Source organism: Falco peregrinus, chromosome 8 (assembly GCF_023634155.1).
Source record: "Falco peregrinus isolate bFalPer1 chromosome 8, bFalPer1.pri, whole genome shotgun sequence".
Classification (NCBI taxonomy): domain Eukaryota; kingdom Metazoa; phylum Chordata; class Aves; order Falconiformes; family Falconidae; genus Falco; species Falco peregrinus.
In genome coordinates, this window is record NC_073728.1 from 37,058,711 (window position 1) to 37,083,677 (window position 24,967).

The following is a 24,967-nucleotide window of genomic DNA, read 5'->3' on the forward strand; positions in this document are numbered from 1 at the left end:
TTGAGCCTGGATAGTTATTATGTTTCTTCCTAGGTTCATAATTAAAGAAACCTCGAAGGAGAGCTTTATAACTATTATAAGGGCAAAAGAGGTGGTAACGTTCAGTGTGAGCTTGTTTATAAACAGGTAGATTTGAGCTTCCAGAATTTTCAGGTATGTAGCTGAAAATTCATGATGATCCAGAAACATTAAAGAATAGAATAGTGTAACAAAGTCCGTAATGTCTGTTAATCACTTAAATTATTTTTATAAGACATTAGGTGTAGTTCAGTACTACAAGAGTTAAAAGTTTATGAATATTTATGATTTATGATGTCCTTGTAATGTCTATATAATTAGTAAAATTACTGGACATTTCCTTTGTTATTTTAAAAATAAAATTATATTTTATTTTGCTTTTTAAAACCAATAGTTTTGTGTGTTGGACTCCACATGGTATCCTTCATGTGCTTTGTTTTGCTGCTTATTCTGCCAGCGGTTGTTTTGGTTGGTAGGTTTTTCCCCAACATTCCCCAATGTCCTACCTTCTTGTTGAAGGGGGTTTTGGAAAGATGCTTCTCATCATCAGATATGCTTTGCTTCAGGTCCTTTGGTTCGTGTCCAGCAGAAAGTGTTTCTCCCTTGGATGTGAGTGGTCCAACAGATCCATAATTTTGCATTTCTTAAGTTTTTGGGTGAGAAGCGGAGTCAGAAATAATAGTGGTTCATTCTGGTGGGGTTGCAGGAGAAGGACCAAAACACCTGTCAGACACTTCTGGGGCCTACAGGCAAAAAACCCCTCCTTTCCTTGGGGACCTGTGCAATTTGTATTGTGGAAAATGGGTTCTGTAGGCGGAGATTGCTGGTAAGTATGGGGCAGTTATTGTCAATTCTGTTGTTAATTGATATTACATCTTCCTGTTGATTGAATTATCTCATTTCTCGTGCTTGCCTGCTTTGTAAAATGGAGTGCAGCCAAGATGTCACACACAAAACTTGAAACACATTTTTTTCTTTTTTCCTTTTCTGAAGAAATACTTCAGTTATTAATATATTACACTTCCAAGCCTGAAGCCAACCACGTGCTCTTTTGTAGTATATTCCTTCATGGGCAGATGGACATTTGACATAAAGTTAATCTGTTTAATGCAGACTGTGGATATTGAATGAAGCTGAGCGTTCCTCCATGTCTGTTGTCTTTGCTCCAGGTGAAGAAGTACCACATCACCTCTGCTCACAGCTTTCCCATCCTGAAGTTGCGGCTTGTGAAATCCCTTGTGCAATGGACTGCGTCATCAGCGAGTGGTCCCCATGGTCCCCGTGTTCCCACTCATGCTCCAGTAAAAATGCTGAGGGCAGTCAAAGCAGAAGTAGGTCCATCTTGGCCCTTCCAGCTGAGGGTGAGTGTTAAAACATTTTTGGATCAATCACTGTTTGTTTATTCAATGAATTGACTTACATTCCTCAGCTACACTGTGTTCAGATCAGAGCTAATCCCAATACTGCAGCAATGAGGAATAACACTTAATACTTGTCTGTACTTCATGCCTAGCCAGTAAAAGATCTTTATGGGCTTGAGTTAATGCATGTGTCACTTGGAGAAATTCTGTCACACTTCAAAATTATTTACTTCAGCCTATGAATTATTGTCTATTTAGGGCCAGTCTGGGTGTGAATTTATTTCAGGAGAGCTATATCCTATATTAATGAAACTGCTGCATGACAGACTCATCATGCGAGTGTCTTTATGTAGGAACGTATTAGTACTGATTTAGAAAAGAACAGTGAGCTGTGAAAAACGAGGAAATTTATTAATGCAGACCTAGAGTGTATCAACCTTCTTGTTTTTCTATTGTAGCAGGTAAGTATCTCTTGATGAATATATGTAATTTCCTCTAGATCATCACGGACACATCGTGTATCTGGATGTTTACGTATCAACATCAGTGATAAAATTATTTACACAAACGATTTCATATTAGAAATGTAGTCTTCTAACTACAGTTACACGTGTGGTAATTCATTTATGTGTTGGTTTATAACGCAGGATTTGAAAGGTACCACATCAGGTGCATAAAAATTCATACAACGTGTGAACACGTCTAACAGAGTAAAGCCTTGTTGACAGAACGAAATACCTGCTATTGTCAGAACTGTGTGGAGCTACTGCAGCAGCAAAGAACTTCTAGATGCAAATCTAGTGAGGACAAGCTCTCTTAAGTGCTACTTTGTAAATTATTATTGTAGCCACCCACTGTTTCTGGGGCAATGTAAGGACCTGATCTTGCAAAGCCTTACTAACGTGAATGATCTGTAGTCACATAAACATCCTTATAAGCACTTGCAAAGAAAACTGGGGCCCCTGAGGATGAAGACTGCTATATGCTTGTCAATAAGTATTACTAAAAAAGTCTATGAGCTAGAGGATAATTAAAATCAAAAATACGGTTGGCTTCATGTTTTCCATGGAGATAATGAAATGCAAACATGGAATTATGAAAGTGGTTGAAGTAGTGAATTCTGGAAGTACATAAGCTCAGTCATCTCAACCTGAAACATACTAAACTAAAAATGACTTTGAACTGAATACTTTTAAGTTTCTCAGGAAAGAGTAATTAATGAGTAAAATCAAATGCCTCAACTTTTTCTGTACGTCTTTAGCAATGAGTATAATGGCTTACTATGCCGAGTCACACACCTGCGTACAGATAAATAGGGATTGATTTGAATTTGTGGAGCGTGGAAGTGGTTTTAATACCATTATCACTGCAATACTAAGGCAATGTTATGTTACCTGTTTTTTCTGACTCTTTCATACCCAGCTCACAGCTCAGCCACCAACTTCTGCAGAGCTCTGGTACCTTTGAAAGTGCCATTTCATTTGTCCTCTATCAACTGAGGCAGCGTTAGCTGTGGCTCTGCTGACTGAGGACTTCTGGGTGCCATCTCACAGCCTGACTTCAGACCTTTTTGGGTTGTTTTGTCCAAGCTGTTCACCAGCTCCCAGAACATGATAACCAGGAGGCTGTTGATGAAGCTAGAGGGGTTTGGTTTAAATCAGGTTTTAGAAGGTATTTCTTTATGCAGCAAACTTCTGAAACTTGGTGCAAGAGGAGATTGTGGAGGCGGTCAGTCTCAGCTGCTTTAAAATGGATTAGAGGAACTGATAAACACCTGGTCCATAAAAAAGTCTGTAAATGGCAACTAGAATGGCTTAGGCAGTGATGTGCTGTCCTGCTTTCCTTGTACAAAAGTTGTCAACAAACTGCAGAAATGGTCAGGCTCTGGTGCTTTTTATAAACTGCATCTCCTGCTTGCAGTTTTGCAGGCAGACTGCTAGGTTGCATGGAACAGGTGTTATTATCTTAAGTTAAAACTGCCTTATTATTACTCTCCCTTGTTTAGGAAAGCTTCCTTACTTTGGGTATTCTTGAATACAACACCCTAATTTTTCCCTGGGAAGCTCAAAATTTTAGTTTGATCCATTCTTTTTATTTTTTCCTAGTGGACCAGGCATTTTGCCATTTGCTTGCTAAATTTTTTTTTTTTTTTTTTTTTTACATGTGCTTAAACACACAGGAACAATAACTGGTCTGCATTTTTCCTGCCAAGTCAAAATCTTCAGGAAATAAGTTACTTGGGGGATTTTCTACTCCATCATCATACTAAACATTTCTGAGACTGTGTGGAACAGTCCCATTTTCATGAAAATATGAAGAATAATGTGACATGGTTATCCAAATCAGTGTGCTACGAAATTTTTCTCTCTCTCTTTCTTTTTTCACTGCTATTCATTGTGGCCATTTGGGATCATAACTTATCTGAGGAGGGTCGGTCCTGCAAGGCAGTAGACATCCCTTCGAGGAGCAATATACTTTCATCTCCTGTTGATTGTAGTAGGGTGTAAAGGTGCTCTGAACCTTGTGGTATCTGGCCCCAACACTTCGGTTCTTTCAAAACCTGCAGCGCTTTGGCTATGTCACAAGTTGCCGGATTCTCTTACCTGAAAGAGAATGGGTTTGATTTTAGTAATTTTTACTTCTTTCTTCCTAAAATAACAGTGCTTACTGTTAAATGTCACTGCATTACTCCTTAGCTTTTGGGCTGCAAACATCTGCTGCTTTTATGGGATAAATTCAGGCTGCTAGCTAGAGTGTTAAAGCTTCCAGGGAGGCTGTTCAAACTCCTGTACTTTGTGGATTTATCACCAGTTGTTGACAGATTGCAGTAGCTTAGGAAAATCTTTGGACACCAATTTGAAGGAAGCTGCTTCAGGAAAGTAAAGGCTTCATACTCAAAACCGATCTTTCAAGTTCCCCCCCCCCCCCCCCCCCGCTTTGATTTGCAGATGTGGGTATCGTTTGATACATTCCCCCTTCAGGATGGTTCAGTAACCTCTGCAGCTCAACTTTTTTAGGCAACGCATGAATACAGTCCGAATATTAGAAAGAAATGTTCCTCCTTGGGAAATTAGCAAGGAGAGTGAACATAAAACTAATGCTTAATTTGTCTTTAAACCTAATTGCATGTTTGCTGAGTGATACTGGCATTTAAATGGAATTAACTTGGCTGTGTGTAGGAGTATCAATAAGGTAACTCAGAAATATATTTGCCTATTTCTGTTTCCATTATGCGTTGGAATACAATTTTATGCAAGGCTAGTTTAATGGGGAAACAATATTTTAGAAGGTTGTTATTGCAGCCATAAAGGTCAACAGCTTTATTTAAGCTTTATTTATTTATTTTTTTAAATGGGGGGTGTGGGGGAAAGAAGATATTAAGCAAACCTAACATTTTTATTCATTTTTCCATGTCTTCCTTTTACCACATGTCATAAAATAAAATATGATGTTTTCTTGACTCTTTTTCAGGTGGAAAAGCCTGTCCCCCTGACAGAGCCCTGCAGGAGCACCGTGCCTGTAATGATCACCCGTGCGTGCATTTCTTCTGGGAAACTTCTCCCTGGAGCTCTTGCTCTGAAGACGTGCTGGTAACTGCACTCAACACAACCATTAATTGGAGCAAAGAAGCGACTTGTGGGGTGGGCATACAGACAAGGAAAATCTTCTGCATGAAGAGCAGTTCTGGCCAGGTCACACCAAAAAGGTATTTAAAGAAAAGTTATTAGTGATTATTTGTAATTGCAATACGTGACATACAAAGGCATTTTCAGCTAGTGTATGGAATCTGCAGTGTTGAAAATAATTTCATTTCAGGTTTAATTCTTGAGCTACTATTCCATCACTACTATGAAAGGGATACTAATATGTAATGAAAATAAATAACTAGCCCATTTTTAATTTTCTCTGTAGATCCAAGCAAAATGCATGCTTTTAGTGGTGTAGATTTTTTTGCTGTAGCTGCTCTCAATTTTCTGGAAATATTTTTCCTGAAGGACAAGTGTGAGGAAAATACAAAGTAAATCTGAATATAACATTCATCTATACATTATTAACAATGCTGTAATAAAATAGAAACAAATACATTGCATTATATTTACACCACAACAAGGCAGAACCATACATGTAATCTATATCTTTCAGTTGATTTATATAGCTTCTATAATGTGATACCAACACAACAAAATTATGTATTCTGCAATACAAATATTCCAAATTTTGCTTTGCTTTACTAAATGGCGAAAATAAGTAGCACAGATGTTTTCCCTAATATCAAAAAACAAGACATTGCTAATTATTTTTTGCACTTTTAATGAGTCTAGAGGCTTACAATCGAGTTTCATTTCTTATTGTAGCTCTCAAAACAATCCTGTTCATGTAAGCAGACTGTGTTGATTTCAGTAAAGTTAATTAAAATTCTTGAGGTTAATGAGATTAACTAAATAAAAGGAGGGAAATGTAGTATTCATTTGTATCTAGAATCCATTGATATGCTGTAACTTTACCTAATTAAACATATTGTTTATAGAGCTATATGAGGTCTAAAATAATTGTTTTCCCCCCTCCACTTTTGAGATGGTGTAAGGGGAAATGGAACAAGAGGGGGTAAGTAAATACTTGAGTGAAGTACGTGAAGGGAAACCAGAGTTTCAGTGCTGAAAAAAATCCTTCCAAAAGAAGATATTTGTATACTGGGGACTTCAGAAAGTGCCTGTCCTTGGCTTTGGTGTGGTGGCTACAGTGCCGTGCTGTTCCTCATGTAATGGAAGCGGCTGGATCAAAAAGGACTACTGAGTTCTTAAAAGAGCTTTTTAGTGATTTTTTTTTTTGTTGTTGTTGCTGTGCTGCGTATTCTTCTTATGGTCATAATTGTCTTAAAAAGAAAAAGCTTAAACCTCTAGAAGTCTTCAGGAAGAAGGTTCCAAGTGAAGGAATAAAAACTCCATGTTTCAAAATTAAGTATTACTTTGTAAATACCCAGGAGGGCCTGACCAGTCTGGTGACTGGGTGGAGGGCAGCCCTCCTCCCTGGGGGCACCAGTGATGGCAATAGTGTATTTTATGTTTGAGTTGTTGAAAACTGACCCAAAGTAATGCTGGAGTTAGAACTGCTGTGGTGGAAGTCTACCGTTCACTTGGCTTCAGAAATGGGTTGTGTTACGTAAACAACGTTTGTGTGTTGGCATAGTATGGTTTTTTTGTTTTCTGCATTTTTCCTGATTTCCTGAAGAAAAATTACACCATACCCAGAGAAGGTGCAAGGCACAGAAAGCCAAAGAAAACTTAAATGTTTGCAGAAAAATATTTCAGTGTCTTCTTCTAGATGGCAGAAATCTGCCCTCTAGGATAATCAGCTAAATGAGAAGGCATGTCTCTTTGTATTTATTTTATTTTAAATTACACCTCCAAGTACCTTATTACTATCTTAGTAACAGAAGTTTGACTGTAAGTTTTATTTTCTTTCCTAGTAGTGTTCAGTGGCAAATTCATCTTTCAAATGGGTTCATTTTGCATTGCATACATTACTAAGTATTTTTGAGTGATCATTCTACTAGAAATTAATAAAAATTTAAAAACAGTAATTCCCTTTCTGTTCCCTGACTTGAAATGCAAGGTCTGCCTGATCCCAGAAAATTGTCCGTTTTCCGCCCTTTTAATTTCTATGTATCAACTCTGCCTGAAACTTTTATTAGAATACGCATGACATATTTTTCATTTAGGAGTTAAAAATTAATTAAAAAAGAAAATATAGAGCTCTTCATACTATACTGTGTTGTACAACTTTGTAAATAACAGTTGAGGCCTCAATCAAAGATCACTTTAAGCTATATTTGCGTTTCCTAGGGGTTGAAAATGGAGGAATACAATGTTGGGCTTACACACAGTTGCAAATGCTTTGAAGGCTCTTGTATGTTGTGTTAAACCAGGACTACCTTATAAACATAACTACTCGCTTTCTTCGGTAATAAATAGATCTGTTTTGCTTCAGTGAGCTTTGTATTTTAGGCATCATAGACAGTTACATTTAGCCTGTAGTCATCAAGCCAAGCTCCACTTTTGTAGCCTGTAGTCATCAAGCCAAGCTCCACTTTTTTCAGTAGTATTATTATTATTTTTAATCTTTGAAGTGTACTAAATTCAGTTGGATTACATGAGTGCAAAGGAGAAGAAAAATGAGGCTTGCCATGACCAGGAGTGATGTCTTTGGTATGGCAGTATGTTCACAGCCCTGTGAGAGTCTTAGGAGTAAACCATTTCTCAGTAGTTTTCATTTTTTATTATATTTTATCTTATCTTTGCTTTTGGTTCAATAGATGTCCAGAGTCCATCAGACCTGAGACTGTGCGGCCGTGTCTTCTCCTCTGCAAGAAAGACTGCATTGTTACGCCTTTCAGTGAGTGGACTCGCTGCCCAACAGCATGTCAGCCTGGTAAGCCTTTAAGAAGTCAAGATTTGGGAAAAAAAATAGAGAATTGCCCTAGAAACATGCAGTAGTTGTAGCTCATGTCAGTCTAATAATTTTATGGGCATTTGTCTGAACGACTTGCAGTGTTGTTGACACTAATGTTGTTGGGATACTTGTGAGCAGATTTGGAGGTGTAAGTTCTTTTTACCTGGAATAAATTCCTTTTGGGCTTCTGCCTTCAGAGTCAGAAGTCCAAGGTCCCAGCGCTGTATGGCTATAAATGGAGTTGCTTTATTGTATGAAGTTTATTTCTCCTGACCAACCAATACATACAGGGCTGTGCAGTTATCTCCTGTGCTTCATGGCTTTTCAAGGACCATACGTGTCTTTGATCTAGTTGGTTAGCTTTTGTACGCCAAGCGTTTAGGAAAGTTTCCTTATAATGATCTAGTGGTTTTTGTGACAAATTTGTGTGTTTCATTAATTGTTCTGATGAAAGCCTTCTCAGTTATCGGAGTGTTTCATTGTTGTTGGTGGCTTCCTTGCCCTTCAAAGATTCTCAGTGGATGCTCTGGCATACTCCTTGTTAGATTTCACAGGAAAATGAGTTGCTTTCTAAAACAGTGAATCCTGTTTTAATTAGCAATTTATTTTTAGACTTTAAATGGGCTGATTATGAAGAAGTAGAATAAATTACCTGGTAAATTACTTTGTTTATTAAATAATAGTCTACAATTAAAATGAGAAGAAATTAATTATTTAACCTCCTTGGCAGTGTTATCATTTTAATATAATTCTAAATTAAAACTTCTTAGATGGGGGAGTTTGCTTTTTGCTAAATCTGTTATTGATATGGCTGCATTGCAAGTTTGGGGTTTTTTTTAATTTGCATTGTGCAATTAAAACCTCAGCATGATAATGAAATTTCAAAACCACTATACATATGTGAGTTGTTAGGAGTTTTGGGGTTTTTTTATAGAAAAGTTGTATTTAATGAAAACAATATACAGATGGTGAATTACTAAGCAGATCAAGCAGGCACAGGTATTGCCTGGCAGATTTAAAATTAAATGTGTACCAGCATAAGATCAGAACTTAGACAAACATGCAATCACTAAATCAGCTTTACACAGAACTTTACCAGTTAGGCTGTTTGTAGTTTATCTGAGAAAATGCGTCCAACTTTACTATCTAACAATAAAAAAGCTGACATTTTCCCTACATTTAAATGTCATCAGACAACTGGCTGTCTTTTGGCGAAGGATTATCTCATACTTCAGAAGTGTAGGCAGCGGTGAACTTAGGGCTATAACAGATGGATGGACAACATAATTCACAAAAGAAGTGCAATTGAATCCAAACACCTGTTGGTGAGGCAGGAACAGAGAGGTTGCTGCAAGTTATTGATTCTCTGCCATTTCAGATACTTACAGGTGACAACTGTCTACCTCAGTCTTCTATAATATATCTGTTTTAATGGGTCTTTGAGGATAAATCGAAACAAGAATCAAAGAATCGATACAGAGGTTTCAGAATATGAAATGGTTTGAATGAGCAGCATGTAGATTTCCCTTTGTCACCCGCTTTCCTGGTGGGGAAGGTGTCCTGGGGAGGTAACTGATTTCAACATGGGTGATGTGCTCTCTGATCTGTCAACATAGATTTAAAATGGGGAGATTAAAAAAAACAAGTACCTGACAATAAATACATTTTTCATCTTCCTACTGAAAGTGGATGGTATCTATAAGTACCTCTCCTTTTCTGGCCATTGGTTGTCCAGGGGGAAGGTTAGAAATTTCACTGTTAGGTAATTCTCTTAACAAGTTTACATGAAATATTAGGTAGTAACTGTCCTGTTTATTTCCCCGTGCCTTAAATCAGATTTGAAGCAAGATGAGGTGCAAGTGGATTAAAATGCATGGCATGCCACAAAAAGAAATGCCAGTGACCTCTACTTCGTGTTAGAGAGCTTCCGTCAAGGACCTGCCACTTCCAGTTCTCCTAAACAAACACTCAACCAGAGCTGGTCAAAACTGAAGACTTACCCCTTCAAAAGCTTTTAACTGTACAAAAATACAGGACGCAGCTCTGATTTTGGTGACTAAAATCTTGGAGAATCTGTCCTTATTTGACTGCTCAGAGTCTTGTGTTGACCAGACTCTGTCTTTCCGTCTGGTCAGGGGCAAAGGGCATGGAGCTGAGTGTTTAGTGTAAAAGCTGGACCAGGCATAGCACACTTGAGAGTAGTCAACAGGGATTTTGTCCCTCACCTGAGAATAGTGATGCACCTTTCCACGCCCTGGGCAGAGTACTGGGGAAGACCTGGGGATCAAATGCAGAAGAAGGAAAGGTGCAAGAGCAGGGGAGGCATGAGAAGAGTGGATTGATAGAAGGAGTCATATGGCTCTGAGCTGTACGGAGAGGAGACTGGAGGCTAGTGGGACAGGGATGTGGGAGTGGAAACAGAAGTGAGGCAACCCCAAAATTCTCAAACAGCATTATCCAAGTTGCAAAGTCAAGGACATAGAAGTGTCATGGTTTAATCCCATTGGGCAACTAACTTCCCACCACAGCTGCTTGCTCACTCCCTCCTGGTGGGATGGGAAAGATAATAAGAAGAGTGTAAGTGAAAAAACCATGTTGAGAAAAAAGTTTAATAAGTAAAGCAAAAGCTGCACCTGCAAGCAAAGCAAACGAAGGAATTCATTCACCATTTCTTATGGGCGGGCAGATTGGTATTCAGCCATCCTCGGGAAAGCCGGGCTCCATCACACATAACCATTACTTGGGCAGACAAATGCCATCACCGTGAGTGTCCCCCCTTCCTTCTTCCTTGCTGAGCTTATATACTCAGCATGTCATTCAGTGGTATGGGATATTACTGGGGTCAGCTGTCCCGGCTGTGTCCCCCCCCAGCTCCCTGTGCAGCCCCATCCCCCTCGCTGGTGGGGTGGGTGAGGGGCAGAAAAGCCCTGGGCTCAGCAGTAATGAAACATCTGGATTAGCAACACTGTTTCCAGCAGAAATCCAAAACAGAGCCCCATAGGAGCTCCTATGAAGAAAATTAACTCTACCCCAGCCAAAACCAGCACAATATTTCTCTGTGGCCTTTTTATTACAGAAAAAATATGTCCTAGAATTACTTACCAGAGCAAAGCTTTTCAAGGAGTGCTTGACGAAAATGTTTCAGATAAAAATTCACTTTATTTTCTGTGTGTCCCCTGGCACGGGAATTAAGGTTGGGTTTGGATCGTGGGTGGCCAGAAGGTGTTGCCAGCTGCAGGCGAGGCTGTCCTACCCTCATGTCCCCCCTTCAGAACTCATCAAAGCCTCATCGCTGTCACCTTTGACTAGTTTTCTGCTGTCTCAGAGCTAAATAGCTTCTAAATTTAGCCCTGAAATCCTGGCTGGGTTCTCCTCTGGACCTCTCTCCCACTTTTCTATACATCTCCTTGGCTGTGCGGTGATGCTCTTAATTACAGCTGTAGGTGCCAGGGGAGCTGTAAGCACAGAAACAGAGCCAGCCAAAACCAGCGCAAGAAGTTAAGATGGTCTTGAGATCCTGAGGCTTGATTTTTTCAATGGCCAAGCCATCATACCCATGCTTGAAATCAGCTGAAATTTGGCTTTAAAAGGACAGTCCTACATAATGCTAATACTCTGGAAAATCAGGCTATATCAATTTTAAATGAGATATAAAAATTATGTTCATTAGCATTTGTAAGGAATGCTGTAGAAAAGCCAATGAGGAAATTCAATTTTGAAAATGGGGTTTGAGTAATGTGCAATAAATGTTGAGGATAATTTAGTTTCTTGAGGTGGAGAAAATTACTGTGGGAAGCTCATTTAGATTTGGTACTGAGTAATAGGGAGGAAATGGCTAAGATTCTAATGGTGGTAGATAATTTGAATGAAAATCATCACAAAGTGATAGAGTTCATGATTCTTAGGAGAAGGGAAGGATGGCAGTATCAGCAAGACACTTAAAAAAAAAGATGGACTTCAACAAACTGAGAGAATTGGTAGCTATACCTCTTGGAAACATGTTCTATGCAAACGGGAGTCTAGATGTCCTGGAAGCTACCAAAAAAATCTGTAACAAAGGGTGGAATCCCTACTGGATTCTGTGTTCTGTCCTGAAACTACCATAGTAACAAATGAGTAGCGCAGGAGAACAAGGTATGTGTAAGTCTGTATATGATATGCATGTTCAAGCTTCAAACCATGAAGAGAAAACATCAAACACAGCTAGAGAAGCCCTTTATAACATCATCAGTGCTCAGAATTGTTTTTCCTTTTTGCTTGTCAAATTGTTTCACAAAAATTAGAAACAGGAAATGGAGAATGCAAGTTGCACTGTAAGAGGATATTAGTGAACAACAGTTACATGAATGGGTTAAAAGTAATGGAAAACTGAATGACATATATGCCCATTACTTTCTGAGAAACAAGGGAAACACAGCATAGGGAATGTGCAGTTGCTGCTGTTGTTTCCTGTCTGCATCCAGGAGAGGAATGGACTAAAGAATAAGTATTTCCATAAATTAGATGTTCCCATGTCTGTAGGGCTGTATGAATAGAGAAGGAAGTAATGAAGTAACTCCAGAGCATCTAGCAACTGTCTTCTGGGTGAGAAATTGCAAAGTCACTAAGAAACTAACTAAAACTTAGTAATACCAAGACAAACCAACCAACCAGCACCCTCTCCCTCACTGGCCCCACCATCCCCTCCAAAGAAAAAAAGGTCAAGGAAGTTGTAGAAAACCACCAGAACAAGTTATTACTTAAGATATAAACATTTCAAGGATCAGATTCTAATAAACTGGCCAGTATGGATTTATTGAGAACAAATCATGCCCAAGAAATTTAATCTTTGTTTTTGACAGCGTAGCTGCTCTAATTAAGGGAAGTAGTAGATTTTTGACACATTAAACTTTTATCAGGAAGCTGAGGAACAGTGACTGGAATTACATCACTGTTAAATGGGTACTCAGCTGCTTGAAAAATAAGAGTCTGTCTCCTTTACTGCCTGCCATCAGGTATTGGTACGCATTGGTAAGATCCCACGAGCCTTCTCCTTTCCAGGCTGAAGATCCCAGCTTTCCTGGTCTCTTTTTGAGTATCAGATGCTCCAGTCCCTAGTCTTTGTGGCCATTCACTCGACTAACTCCAGTATGCCCAAGTCCTCCTCCTGGGAAGCCCAGAACTCAACATGCCGCCATCCAATTGTCTCACCAGTGCTGAGTAGAGGGAAAGGATCACCTTCCTCAACCTGCTGATGATGGTTTCCTTAATGCAGCCCGGAATGCTGTGGCCCTTCTTTGCTGTAAGGACACATTGCTCCCTCTGGTCACCTTGTCCGTCAGGACCCCCCTGTCTGTCTCTTCAAAGCTGCTTCCAGTTGGTTGGCTGATAGATGTCCACTGTTCATGATCAAACTGAAACGTAACCCAATGGGAGTCCCACAGAAAACTCTTCTAGCCCCAGCCCTATGTGATATTTGTCTGAACAGCTTATGTGCTTGAATAATAACATTAGTGGATGGTGCGGAGCTGAAAGAGGAAGCAAAGACAATAGACAATATATTAAATGAGATTTAAATAATTGAGAAACTTCTCAAAACATGACTTGGGAAGGAAGAGTTGATTGCACAAAGACAGAATGGGCGGTAAAGACATAAGTACTGTCTCAGGCTCCTTTGGAGATACGATGAACTACAAAATGAATGCAAGACAACAATTTGAAATGTTAAAACTCATAATGGGCTTGTCAAATTCATGTAGTATGTGAAACAACAAAGGCGTTCCTGTACTGGGTGCAGGTGAGGCTGCAGGTGTCATTCCTTGGGCACAGTGTTGTAAGAAAGCAAGCAATGAGAGGTCATGACTAGGACCTATGAAGAACTGGGGTTCCTTAGTTTAGAGAGAGGAAGACTTAGAGTGGATACAAGCTGTTGGAATTTCATAAAGGTTATGCATCAGATGATAGGGATAAACTTTTTTAGCAGCTGGGGTTAGCAACCTCCTGCCAGGTCCAAAGTCCCTTTACAGTGATCTTACCACAGGGGTAGCACGTGCCTGAGTGAGGACTTCTGTAACTTGCTATTTTTAGAGCCAGTCATTTTTACTGGATCTGTACTTGTACTTTGTGTTCATGGTGTGACTTTTCCTACGTTTTCCTTCTGCTCTAACGCACTGTAATCTTGCTACTGCAGCTTTGGCCTTATCTTGAACTGGAAAAATTATACTTGTAAGTGAGCTAATGTACACACGGCTTTCCTCTCTCAGACAAATTTGATGAAGTCCAGTATTAAAAGATGTTTACCTGGTCTGGAATCCTTTCTAGAGTTCTGCTGAGTTCCCTTTTCAGTTTTCTAGCGTCTGTTTTTGAAGCATGAGTACAAGTAAATACTAATGCTGTACACACAGGTTAAACCAGCTCTCTGTTTGTACTTGCCACTTACACAGCCAAGGATTGCATTTGTTTTAGATATACAGATATATAGATAAATCTTAACCTTGTCTTTCATCCTGCATTCTGTACTGTAGATTTTGTGGACTGTGTTTCTAGATGGATTGATCTTGCATTGACTCAGATTAAGTAGAGAGTTAGCCTCTGTTGGTCACAGGGGTTTTCCTGTGAGGAAGTTATCCTCTATAATTTCTAGACCCATAAAAATGGGTTACTGGTAGCAGCCTGAGACCACCAGAATGTGTTTTTCAGAAATAAAACCTTCTGTGATGACAATTTGGTTTTTTGGTTTTTATTCTTGTCTCCTGTTCAGGTGTTTAAGTATTTGCTCATACTTATTTTTTTGTCTGATTTGATGTTCTGTGAAATAGACATTTTTTTGATGCATCTCTTAGGCTGTTGATCTATCAACATTCCAGGTGCTGTTTTGCTGAACTACTGGTAATTTCAAAGCAAGTTATGGTAGCTTTTGATCCAACGTACCATTCCTTCCCTTCATTGGGTAGTACCAGAGTGCTCTTAATTTCAAAATATAAACAAAACACAGAGCATGTTTTTGACCAAGATAGCTAGATCACTAACTTGGGGTGCCAACTGTGTCTGAAAGGCAATATTTTTCTTTATTTTATAGGCAATGCCACTGCAGTTAAGCAGTCCCGGTATAGGATTATCATTCAGGATGCTGCCAATGGGGGACAGGCATGCCCAGACACCTTGTATGAAGAAAGAGAATGTGAAGATATTCCCATCTGTCCAGTGTATAGGTAAAAAGACTGGAATCAATCTTTTGCTAGTGGGTGTCTGCTTCTCCAGAAATGACTCGTGTGATTGTCCTGCACAATTCCCACCAGAAAACAACACAATACTGAAAAATGCAGTTACAGACAAATAATGTACCTTGCAGAATTTGTAAAAGTAGAGTTCAAATTCGAGATTTCAGTATATCTGGCATCATCAGAACAAGCACCAATAAACACAGCTCCTATAAATGGTAACCTCAGGGTACGATGTGTTTAAGGAATCTATTACTGGGAACTCCCCCCTCAGTGTATCTAAAAATCAATGCAAGCTATTTTGGGACCACAAGCACTCAACTACCTTAATCATAATTGTATGCTTATTGCAGAAACTCTTTTCTTTTCCCCAGATGCACTCACTCCAGTGAATAATATGCACTTTAAAAAATTCTGATTAGACAAATAGTACAATAGGGCAATTACTCACCACTCTTCATTAAAATTCTGTGATCCATCTGTTATACAATATTAGTAAATAGAAAAGCATTATATCGTTGCCTATAAATCTCCAGCCCACACATCCTGTAGGACACAGTCTCAGAGCAGAGCAGGGAGCTGAAGGTGGTGCCAAAGCAGGAACCGCACCACTCAGCTCTGCCTGGCTCCGTACCACATTGTGCTATGGAAAGCTGCTTTCTCGTGTTCTTGACTGGCACATCCTTACATTGAAAGCAGATTTGGAACAGCATCAGTTGTATGAGAACAGGCTTGCAGGATGACAGCCTGATTGCAAAGCCCACTGAAGATGTTTGCTGTGTATTTTATGTAACTTTGAACCATGCCCTACAAAAATGAGAAAGGGAAATGGAGGATGATGTGGCTTTCTAGAAGGTGAACTTTGCATCTGAATTTCAGTTCACAATGCTTATTTCAGGAGTATACAACTTTTTGACTATTTTTCCTTAAGTCTCCACAGTATACAATAATTTGTAACTGAAGTTTTTGCCTGGACGTGTTAACCATTTTCCAGTTTTAACCACTTAATTGTTAACCTTTTCCTCTTGCAGGTGGAAGGCACACCACTGGAGTCACTGTGTGCTGGTACCAGATTCAGTGAGACAGGGTGTGCCTGGATATAATGAGGCGTGTGGACATGGTTTGCAGTCAAGGGGTAAGCTTTCTCCATGCAGCCTCCAAATGTTTAAGGTGTTGGAGCGTGGCATTTAAGTAGGTCTTTACGCTTTTACAGCGTCTCATTTGGAAACTGAGTGACTGAAGCACGTCAAGTGTTTGGGAAGTGGACCCATTGTATAGTTTTGCTGTTGTGCTGGACATTAAAGTACCAATAACACGATAGTATGTTTGGAGCACAGGAGTGGATTCATGCCTGGTATTCAAATATCTTTTGCAGTAACCTTCTCTTCTGCCTAAAGGTGAAGCACATGGGCTTCTATCTATCTATCTATAGGCATCTATCAAGTAATCTGTTCTTGGTGCTAAAAGTGGAAAGGATAATTTCCTCATGATTTTAAATTTTACTAATAATTTGCCTGAGGCCTGGTTTTCATTAAGATTATTGGGTAAAGGCTTTGGGCTCCTGCCCTTGGCATAATTAAGCACTTGGAAAATACAGTGATCTCATTGTCTGAACAAGTGTTGAGAAGAATTTCACTGTTCAGAGTATGTGATCAGACTCTGTAGTGGTTCCTGCAGATGGCTGAAGATTTGGCTGTTATCAGTCTCCTGGGAAATCTAACGAAACCTTTAACAAAAGGTTATTTTTATTGAAAAAAAAATTACTATACAGGTATGCTAACTGAAGAAACTTGACATAATAATTTACTCCTTCACAAGGGTAGAAACTATTCTTTAAAGATGAAATGAATTTCTTATATAATCTAGAAACAAAGGAAAAGAAAGAAAAGCCCTGACAGTATGTGGGCTGTATCTGAAAGAAGAAATGTGTTTTAAACTAAAGCTCAAAGGAGTAAATATCTTTAACTACATTTTGACCACAGGCCTTTCCACAAGTTTTTCAAAGAGAGGCCTGTAAATCGAGGTGTCCTAAAATGCATTCCTCAATCTCTGTGTGAAGGGATGGTAATCTTCATGCTCCAGTAGGTGCACAAACTTTGTATTAATCTTATTCTGACAGAATTTGCAGTATAAAACAAGAGTATCACACTTATTTTTACTCTGTGGAGAGTCCGCCAAAAATTACTTAGGCTATGTGCTGTTTTGGAGTAATCACAGAAAAGGAATCTCAGCCTGGTGGATTTAAGCAAAATTTGTTTCAGTGCCACATTCACTTCTTGTAATTAACTTTTTGTAATTAACTGTGGTATTTTAGAAGCTTTGCTTTTTGTAATTACATGTAGTGGTAGAACCAATCTGCTAGGTATTATTGAGGATGAGTGAGGTTTCAGAGAAATGAGTTCTCAGATGAAATCCATGGAAGAAGATTTTAAAGATATTTCCTATGAACAAAATAAGTGATCTCCATGGAGAAGGCAGTTGAAACCAAGCTGCTAACTGACCATATTGCTGCTGAAAGAAAAAGTTGCTGGATTTTCTGCGATTCTGTATCTTATCTATAGCAGTGTTTAGTAAAGGAAACTTTCATAAAGCTGCTGTTCATACCTTACCTTGCTTCTGCTTGATCTCCTCAATAGCAGCTAGCATGTGTGAAGAGGTGCTGTGTGACCACATGATCAGGGAGGAGCCATTTACCCAAGGGCGGCGTTTGCTTACATGCCTTGCAGGGTCTGGTCAGCTTGTAGACCTCGACACTGGAGGACTTCTGATCCTCTCATTCTTCACTGTGAAGGGGGTCTTTGGAGGTATTTTTCAAGTAACATGTGAGGGGAGGCTAGAGACTTGGGCTTCTTCAGCCTGGAGAAGCATCTAATGGGAGTGAGGTTCACAGAGAAGATGGAGCCACACTCTTCCCAGAGGTGCACGGTGAAATGACAGAAGGTAATAGTCAGGCTGTAGTGAGGGAAATTCTCAGATTGCCTGGAGAGACTGCAGATTCCTTGGACATACTGAAAACTCAACTGAATAAGGTCTTGAGCAGCTTTTTCTAACTTTGAGGTCAGTCCTGCTTAGAGCAGGCATTGGATCTTCAGAGGTCCCTTCTGTTCTAAATTATATTGTATGATTCTGTGAGTCTTTAGGTCTTTTCAGGGAAGTTTGTGCCATCAGTGGAAGAATGCCAGGTGTTACAGATAGATGCTTTCCTGCAATAGGCAGGCACCCTACAAATGGGTTTGCATTCGAGGTATCACCAGCATGCAGTAGTTGGCTTGTATAATGTGTCAGTGTCTTAAGCCAGTAAGTGCTTATTCTCCAAAGAGTATTTATATGAATTCGCCTATTTTCTTTTTTACCATATAACGGCAATTACCCTTTTACCACTGAAGATAACGATGTCCAGAGGTGTCGCCCTGCCCCCCCCCCCCATCACCAATCATTCTGTGATTCTGGGATAATTAGTCTTGCTGTTCCCTAGAGCACCTATTTTTAGATATTTTTTTTTTCCTTTTGCTGTCCATATCCTGTCATGTAAATAAGATTTCAGTTTTCAATAACTGTCAAATTTAGCCAATTATATAAGGACATTTAATTAATATAAATTATTTCTAAAGAAAGAAAGCATGTTTATGTGTACCTGTTTAGAACGATGACTGTACTGAGGGAAAATTAAGTCTGAAATTACTTCAAGCTCCATTCTTCCTCTAGGCTAGATTCTGAGATAGATACTTACAAATCTTGTTCCATGAGTGTTTTCACTGAAATTGCACAACGTACTATATAACATGCAGAAGGGATCAGGATTTGTCTGTGAATAATATGCAGAACAGCCAAAGAGATGACAGCTGTCTGAAGCTGCAGTTTTCATGGCTTTATCTTGGAATGATATTACACTAATTACAACAACCTTTCATTTTGTGTATCAGCTTCTGTGGACTAACGTATTCAGAAAACAATCATGCAGGTAAGAGAAAAGCAGCGTTTAGAACTAAGAAATATAGTTGTTGCATAAACTTCATTAAGGCATGATTTGCAAAATGCCCCTGAGATAGGGCACTCAAGAGTAAAACAGGGTGGGGATGTTACTGTTGCTTGACAGTGACATAGACAACATTTCTAACAGTAAAGGGAAAGCTTTACAAAATTTTATATTGGTATATAGCTGTCATTTTCCTCGACAAGTGACTAATTTACTAGAAGATGTCAAGACTGTGAGAAAAGTAGCTGCACATGGGTCGGGGCAATCCCAAGCACAAACACAGGCTGGGCAGAGAATGGATTGAGAGCAGTCCTGAAGAGAAGGACTTGGGGATGTTAGTTGATAAGAAGCTCAACGTGACCTGGCAATGTGCACTTGCAGCCCTGAAAGCCAACTGCACCCTGGGCTGCGTCACGAGCAGTGAGGCCAGCAGGGCGAGGGGGGATTCTGCCCCTCTGCTCGGTGCTCAGGAGACCCCACCTGGAGTACTGTGTTCTGCTCTGGGGCCCCCAACATAAGCAGGACGTGGACCTGTTGGGGTGAGTCCAGAGGAGACCATGAAGATGATCAGGGGGCTGGAGCAGCTCTCCTGGGAAGACAGGCTGAGAGAGTTGGGGCTGTTCAGCCTGGAGAAGAGCAGGCTCCGGGGAGACCTTACAGCGGCTTCCAGTGCCTACAGGGGCCGCTGAGAAAGCTGGAGAGGGGCTTCTTACAAGGGCGTGTAGTGATGGGACGAGGGGGAATGGCTTTAAGCTGGAAGAGGATAGGGAAGAAATTCTTTACTGTGAGGATGAGACACTGGACCAGGCTGCCCAGAGCAGCTGTGGGTGCCCCATCCCTGGCAGTGCTCCAGGCCAGGCTGGATGGGGCTTGGGGCAATGTGGTCAGGTGAAAGATGTCCCTGCCAATGGCAGGGGGTTGGAACTATATGGTCTTTAAGGTCCTTTCCAACCCAGACCATTCGATAATTCTGTGAAAATTGCTTCTGCTTCGGATGCCCTTCAGTGACTTTACTGCTCTCTCATGTTAGTGATGGAGGATCCTTCAAAAAGGACCTCTTCCTTCAGTGCTGCCATAAGCAGCCACCTTAGACATTTACATTTTTGGGGAAAAAATGTGTTGCTCATTACAAGGGATTGTTAAGGTTTAATTAGGGGATAGAAGCCAGTTTTAAGCATGTGCCTTTGAAGGCTACTTCAAAAGCCATTGATAAAGTAAATAGGTATGTGTTACGGGCCAGGCTGATGTAATGAGACTTTAAAAACTGGTCTTGGAAATACACTGACAACACGGTTATGAAAAAAGTAGTTACTTTCAAAAAGAAAGGAAAAGTTGCAGCAGTGGAACATGTCATGTCTTATTTCTCCTGATCCTGCCACTTCTTCACTGTGATTCATTTGGGGGATTTGACCACATCTCTCCCCATTAATGAGACAGTAAGTCCATCTCAGAGCTGTAGCTTCCTGTCACGAGAATACAGAACAGAACAGCAAATATTTTCGGAGAATAATTTATCGATTTATGTACAGGAAAACAACAAACCCACCAATGCAGTAATGAGAAACTACTCCTCTGCTTTAGATAAGTGCGCTCTCCCTAGCTCACCTAAGGTCATGGGGTGGATCAATACTGGATGGCCTCACTGGGCATCTGAATAGAATATCTCTTTTGGTACGCTCTAACTATCAGACCACGTATGATGTATTTCTTTCCTTCTTTAACCAGGTTGTAAATTCACACCATGTGGACTTTGCTAAGATGGTTGATGTTAAATGTAATCTCTTTCACTTGAAAAGTCGATCTGTGAATTGACAGTGAGAAAGTAGAATGCAGGTTGCACCAGACTCAAGCAATTTAAGATTCCTGTCTCCTTCATTGCAGGTTTCTGGCTCTTGCGCTGGAGCTTCCTGATAGCTGGAAGGATGCTGCAGACAAGACTGGTTTTAGACTGTGATGCAGATTAAACCTTTTATCATTATGAGAACAAAAATTGTAACAAACTGCTAAGTTTTCGGAGTGTGTCTAAATGCAGCGATAGTTCCAGTAAAATCTTCTATAGGCAGAACTATGATTAGAAACATAATTTGTCATAAATTAATGACTAAGTCAACATGAGTTCTGTACTACACAAGGGAAAAGGTGAATTTTGGTATTGCCTGTTAACATTACATCTACAAAAATATTCAAATGGGCATCCTTTAGCTGTATTATCTTGTGTATTTCCAATCGGTAACACAGTAATAGCCATATACATTACTGTTGTTTCTGCTGAAATTATTTTTAGGTAACCTGTTTATAATGAGATGTGCCATCAAAAAAGCATCAGTGTTACCTTTTCTTTTTTTCTCATAAGATAGTCACCCAACAGTTCTTATTCCCCGTTTTGTAGGTAGTTAATATTACTGCTGATTAGCTAAATTAACAGATACATTCATTGTAATTTGGCCTGCAGAATGCTTTTGCACAGAATTAACAGTTTCAGGAGGTACATATTAGAATCTTGTTACAATTTACAGGCTAGAGGCTATGCGATAACCTAAAGTTTACAATGAATATATTTATGATAATAAACATGGCAAAGACACGGACTGCTTCGGTTAGCTAGTGATATTTTATGGGCAGTGCTTTGTGGTGCAGTCTATGTATAAATCTGTCCAGCTGATAGTGGCTTACCTGTAATCAGTAGCTCCCTCCCATATTAACTTTGCCTGGTAGGACAATGGCACCTTGAGCCTTTTTCTGAGGGATGCTGGGCATTCATTAGGTTTTTCAGTGTTTTTTCTGATTATACTAGTCTAGGGTAATGGATGGTTGAAGGGACACGAATGGAAGCACAGAGCTGCTCTTGAGTGGTCCCAGCTGGTGTCATGGTCTGGAAGACACCTGCTTGGCAGCTGATGGCATTGATAGCAAATAGTTGAGGGAAAAAAATAATGAACAGGGTGAGGACAAGAGCCGAGTCCTGTTTGTGATACATTTGAAAGGAACGATTCTGAAGCGAAATCTGTCTAGGATGCAGATTGAGGTTTGGGCATTTGCCTTTCTAGGATGGAGTGCATCAGTCTGTTATCAGCCATGTCTGCCTGGGGCTTTGCCAACACTTTACTGATCTAGCCTCTCCACATCACATTGCAAATTCATAAAGTATGTGTTTTCTGTATTGTTATTTTCTTGACATTGATAATGCATTTTTGAGCTTATAAACAGATGGAGAGTAATAAGGAAGAAAACAACCAAACCAGAACTGATTTACTATTTTTTGTTCTTGATAATAATTTCTTCCAATGACAAGGCAGTGGGCCGGAGGTTAGGCAATAAGGTAAGTGGGAAGCAGCACAGATAATACTCTCTTGACTTCAGGAGGACATAGAATCCAGTCCCACCAGACAATCTCCTATGTCCAATAAGGAAGTATGACCTAGAGAAATGCAGGGGGAGGTGGTTGTGCAGCTTGTTGAAAAACACATTCAGAGCTCTGTTACCAGTTAGTTACTGTCAACCAGGAAGGCCATTAGAAATGGCGTCCTGCGGGGCACACATACTTGTGACTGTCCTCAGTATTTTCACTAACAGAGTGTATAATGAAATAGAGGGTACCACTATAACACATCTGGGTAATTGTAGTTAGTGAGTACTTTGAAGGGCAGGCCAAAAAATACACGTTAGATAATTTTGAGCATGCTCTGAAATCAGAAAAGTGAACTTTTCATTAAAGAAAAAAAATGTGCAGCACTCACGCTACGTAGCAAGATGGGCAGCGGTACTGTAGAGGAAAATCTGGAATTGAGAGTTATGGACTACATGAGTAGCATTATACTTTGTAAAAAACCACCCATCTTAAAATCATGTATTTCTTACGTTTTCCTTCTGATACCCAAGTTCCTGAAATTTATTCTTCTGATTCCTAAAATAGAATATTTTTAACAGGTAATCCACCCTTTTATTGTTGTTTCATTACACTTTCTGCCACTGTAAATAATGACAAACAATCAAGGTCAAATAAAAACATCAAAACTTTCTCTTGAATAATTCCTATTCCTGGTTTGCCCATAGATTCAGAATAGATTAGGAACCTTTTTTCAAAATACCTAAATTTCATTAACAGAAAGAAATGAGGCATTTAGGAGTCTTAAGCTCTAGCGAATACCAGTGAATGAATTAAAATCTCTTGAACTTAATGAAACTTTACCCTTGATTTTGCATTTTTTTAAAAAAAAAAAATCTTCATTCTTAGTGAGCGATGTATATCTGTACACAGAAATTGGAGAGATTTATCACTGCAGTATGCATATTGTATTACATGAGTCTGGCTTGTTTGTATCTAATGTCTGTCAGTTTACCTGTAGGCTTCGATCTTTAAATTATTTCCCAAAGCCTGGGTTTAATTGTGGATTTGATAGTAGATTAGATTAAAGCAAAAATGTGTGACTGCTTCACAAAGGGGAAAACAAGGAAAAATTAAGGAGGAGGAGACAAAAATACAATACTGGTGTTATGTATGCATGTATGCATTCTTTGTCTTTCCTGCACTAGAGAAATGAGGAAGTTATCCTCTCTCAAACAGATTTTCAGTGGGATTTATTTCAGTTTTGGAACATTAGAATTGAGAAGCATAGGGGAAGGGACAGATGAGGCTATGTGAGATGTGATGGATCAATCTCTGTAGGGCATTTTGTGGCTGCCTTGGAGATTCCTGTAGTTTAATTTATGAGAAATAAAATTGCCTGCTTGTATAGAAATCGTCCTGGGCTAATTTCTTCAAACCTGGTGGCATAGCAGAGTTGTCTGTGTAAATATGTGCATGCCTATACTGGAGTCTGCAGCTGGGCACTGGTTTGGGAAATGGAAATTCATCCTCGTATGGTATTACATGCCGCTGATCTCCAGGTAATGTGTTACTGTAGACCAATTTTTCTTTCCTTGGGTCTTAGTTGATAGGACAAGGGGAAGAAAGATTGATACTGATTTTCCAGTGACAGGTTGTTCACAAAAGAGTGATGGTGGGCTACCCTCCTTTTTTCATGGGAGATGTCAGCAGGCATCACACGACGCTTAAAACAGTGCTACTATATTTCAGTCTGGGTCTGGCCCAGCTTCCACCTCAGGTGTAGCTGCTGCAAGGTTATTTCATAAGTGGTAGGAGAATTGGCATGACATTACTTTATGGATGCTAACTAATAGCAAGAAAGACTCCAACTCATTTCTGTCACTGTAGCCTTATGCCAGCAACATAAAAACTGAGGAGACTCTTAGAGCATTTGTCCTGACAGCAATCTACAGTGCAACATTTTATCCAAAGGCAACTCAGTAATCTGCAGACTTCCTGTAAAATAAAGATGATGAAGACTGTGTCAGATAAATTATGTATATTTGATTTCCTTCAAAACCAGAACTGTTATATTCCACTCTGTGGAAGGAAATAAGCAGGCTTTCTAGTTTAACTATACACGGTTCCTATCTGATAAACAAAACAAATATCAGCACCTTGGTACCACACACAGCATTTGTTTTCTGGGGGAAAAAAGTCTTGATCAAGTAGAAAAGTCTTTTGAAGCTAGAAGGCTTGAACACTGAAAATGTATACTACAAGCGTGTACCAATAGAGGGATTGTTAAAGAACAAAATAATGAGAAGTAAAGCAGAGGAACATCAAAGCTTGCCAGGCTATGCATTTCTGCCTTGATTAGGAGGAAGGAGGGAAGAAGGGGGGAAAGGAGGTTTTAGATCAATAGGAAATGGCCCGATCACCTCAAAGTCAAAGACAGCGCCATCCAAATGTGTACAATTTACAGGAACTGCTAGAGCATCTCAACCATAAAAGTCCCAAATGATCTGACAGTACTCACACCATATTTATCAGGTACAGAGAGTGAGCTGAGATCATCTTATCTGAAGGAAACTCCTTTTAAAATGTAAGGGTAGATAGATTTTCATTTTGTCTTTCATCCCTCTGATTAAGTTCA

The 24,967-nt window shown here is 39.6% G+C and overlaps 1 protein-coding gene across 1 annotated transcript in view; it reads left to right on the forward strand.

Annotated features, from left to right (window-relative positions):
• THSD7B (thrombospondin type 1 domain containing 7B) overlaps positions 1-24,967 on the forward strand; it is a 269,406-nt gene that overhangs the window by 118,687 nt on the left and 125,752 nt on the right. Inside the window, exons 8-12 of the mRNA XM_005242364.3 lie at positions 1,188-1,379; positions 4,851-5,085; positions 7,693-7,808; positions 14,887-15,019; positions 16,060-16,163. Of these exons, the coding sequence (XP_005242421.2) occupies positions 1,188-1,379; positions 4,851-5,085; positions 7,693-7,808; positions 14,887-15,019; positions 16,060-16,163 (780 nt within the window). The remainder of the gene's footprint in view (positions 1-1,187; positions 1,380-4,850; positions 5,086-7,692; positions 7,809-14,886; positions 15,020-16,059; positions 16,164-24,967) is intronic.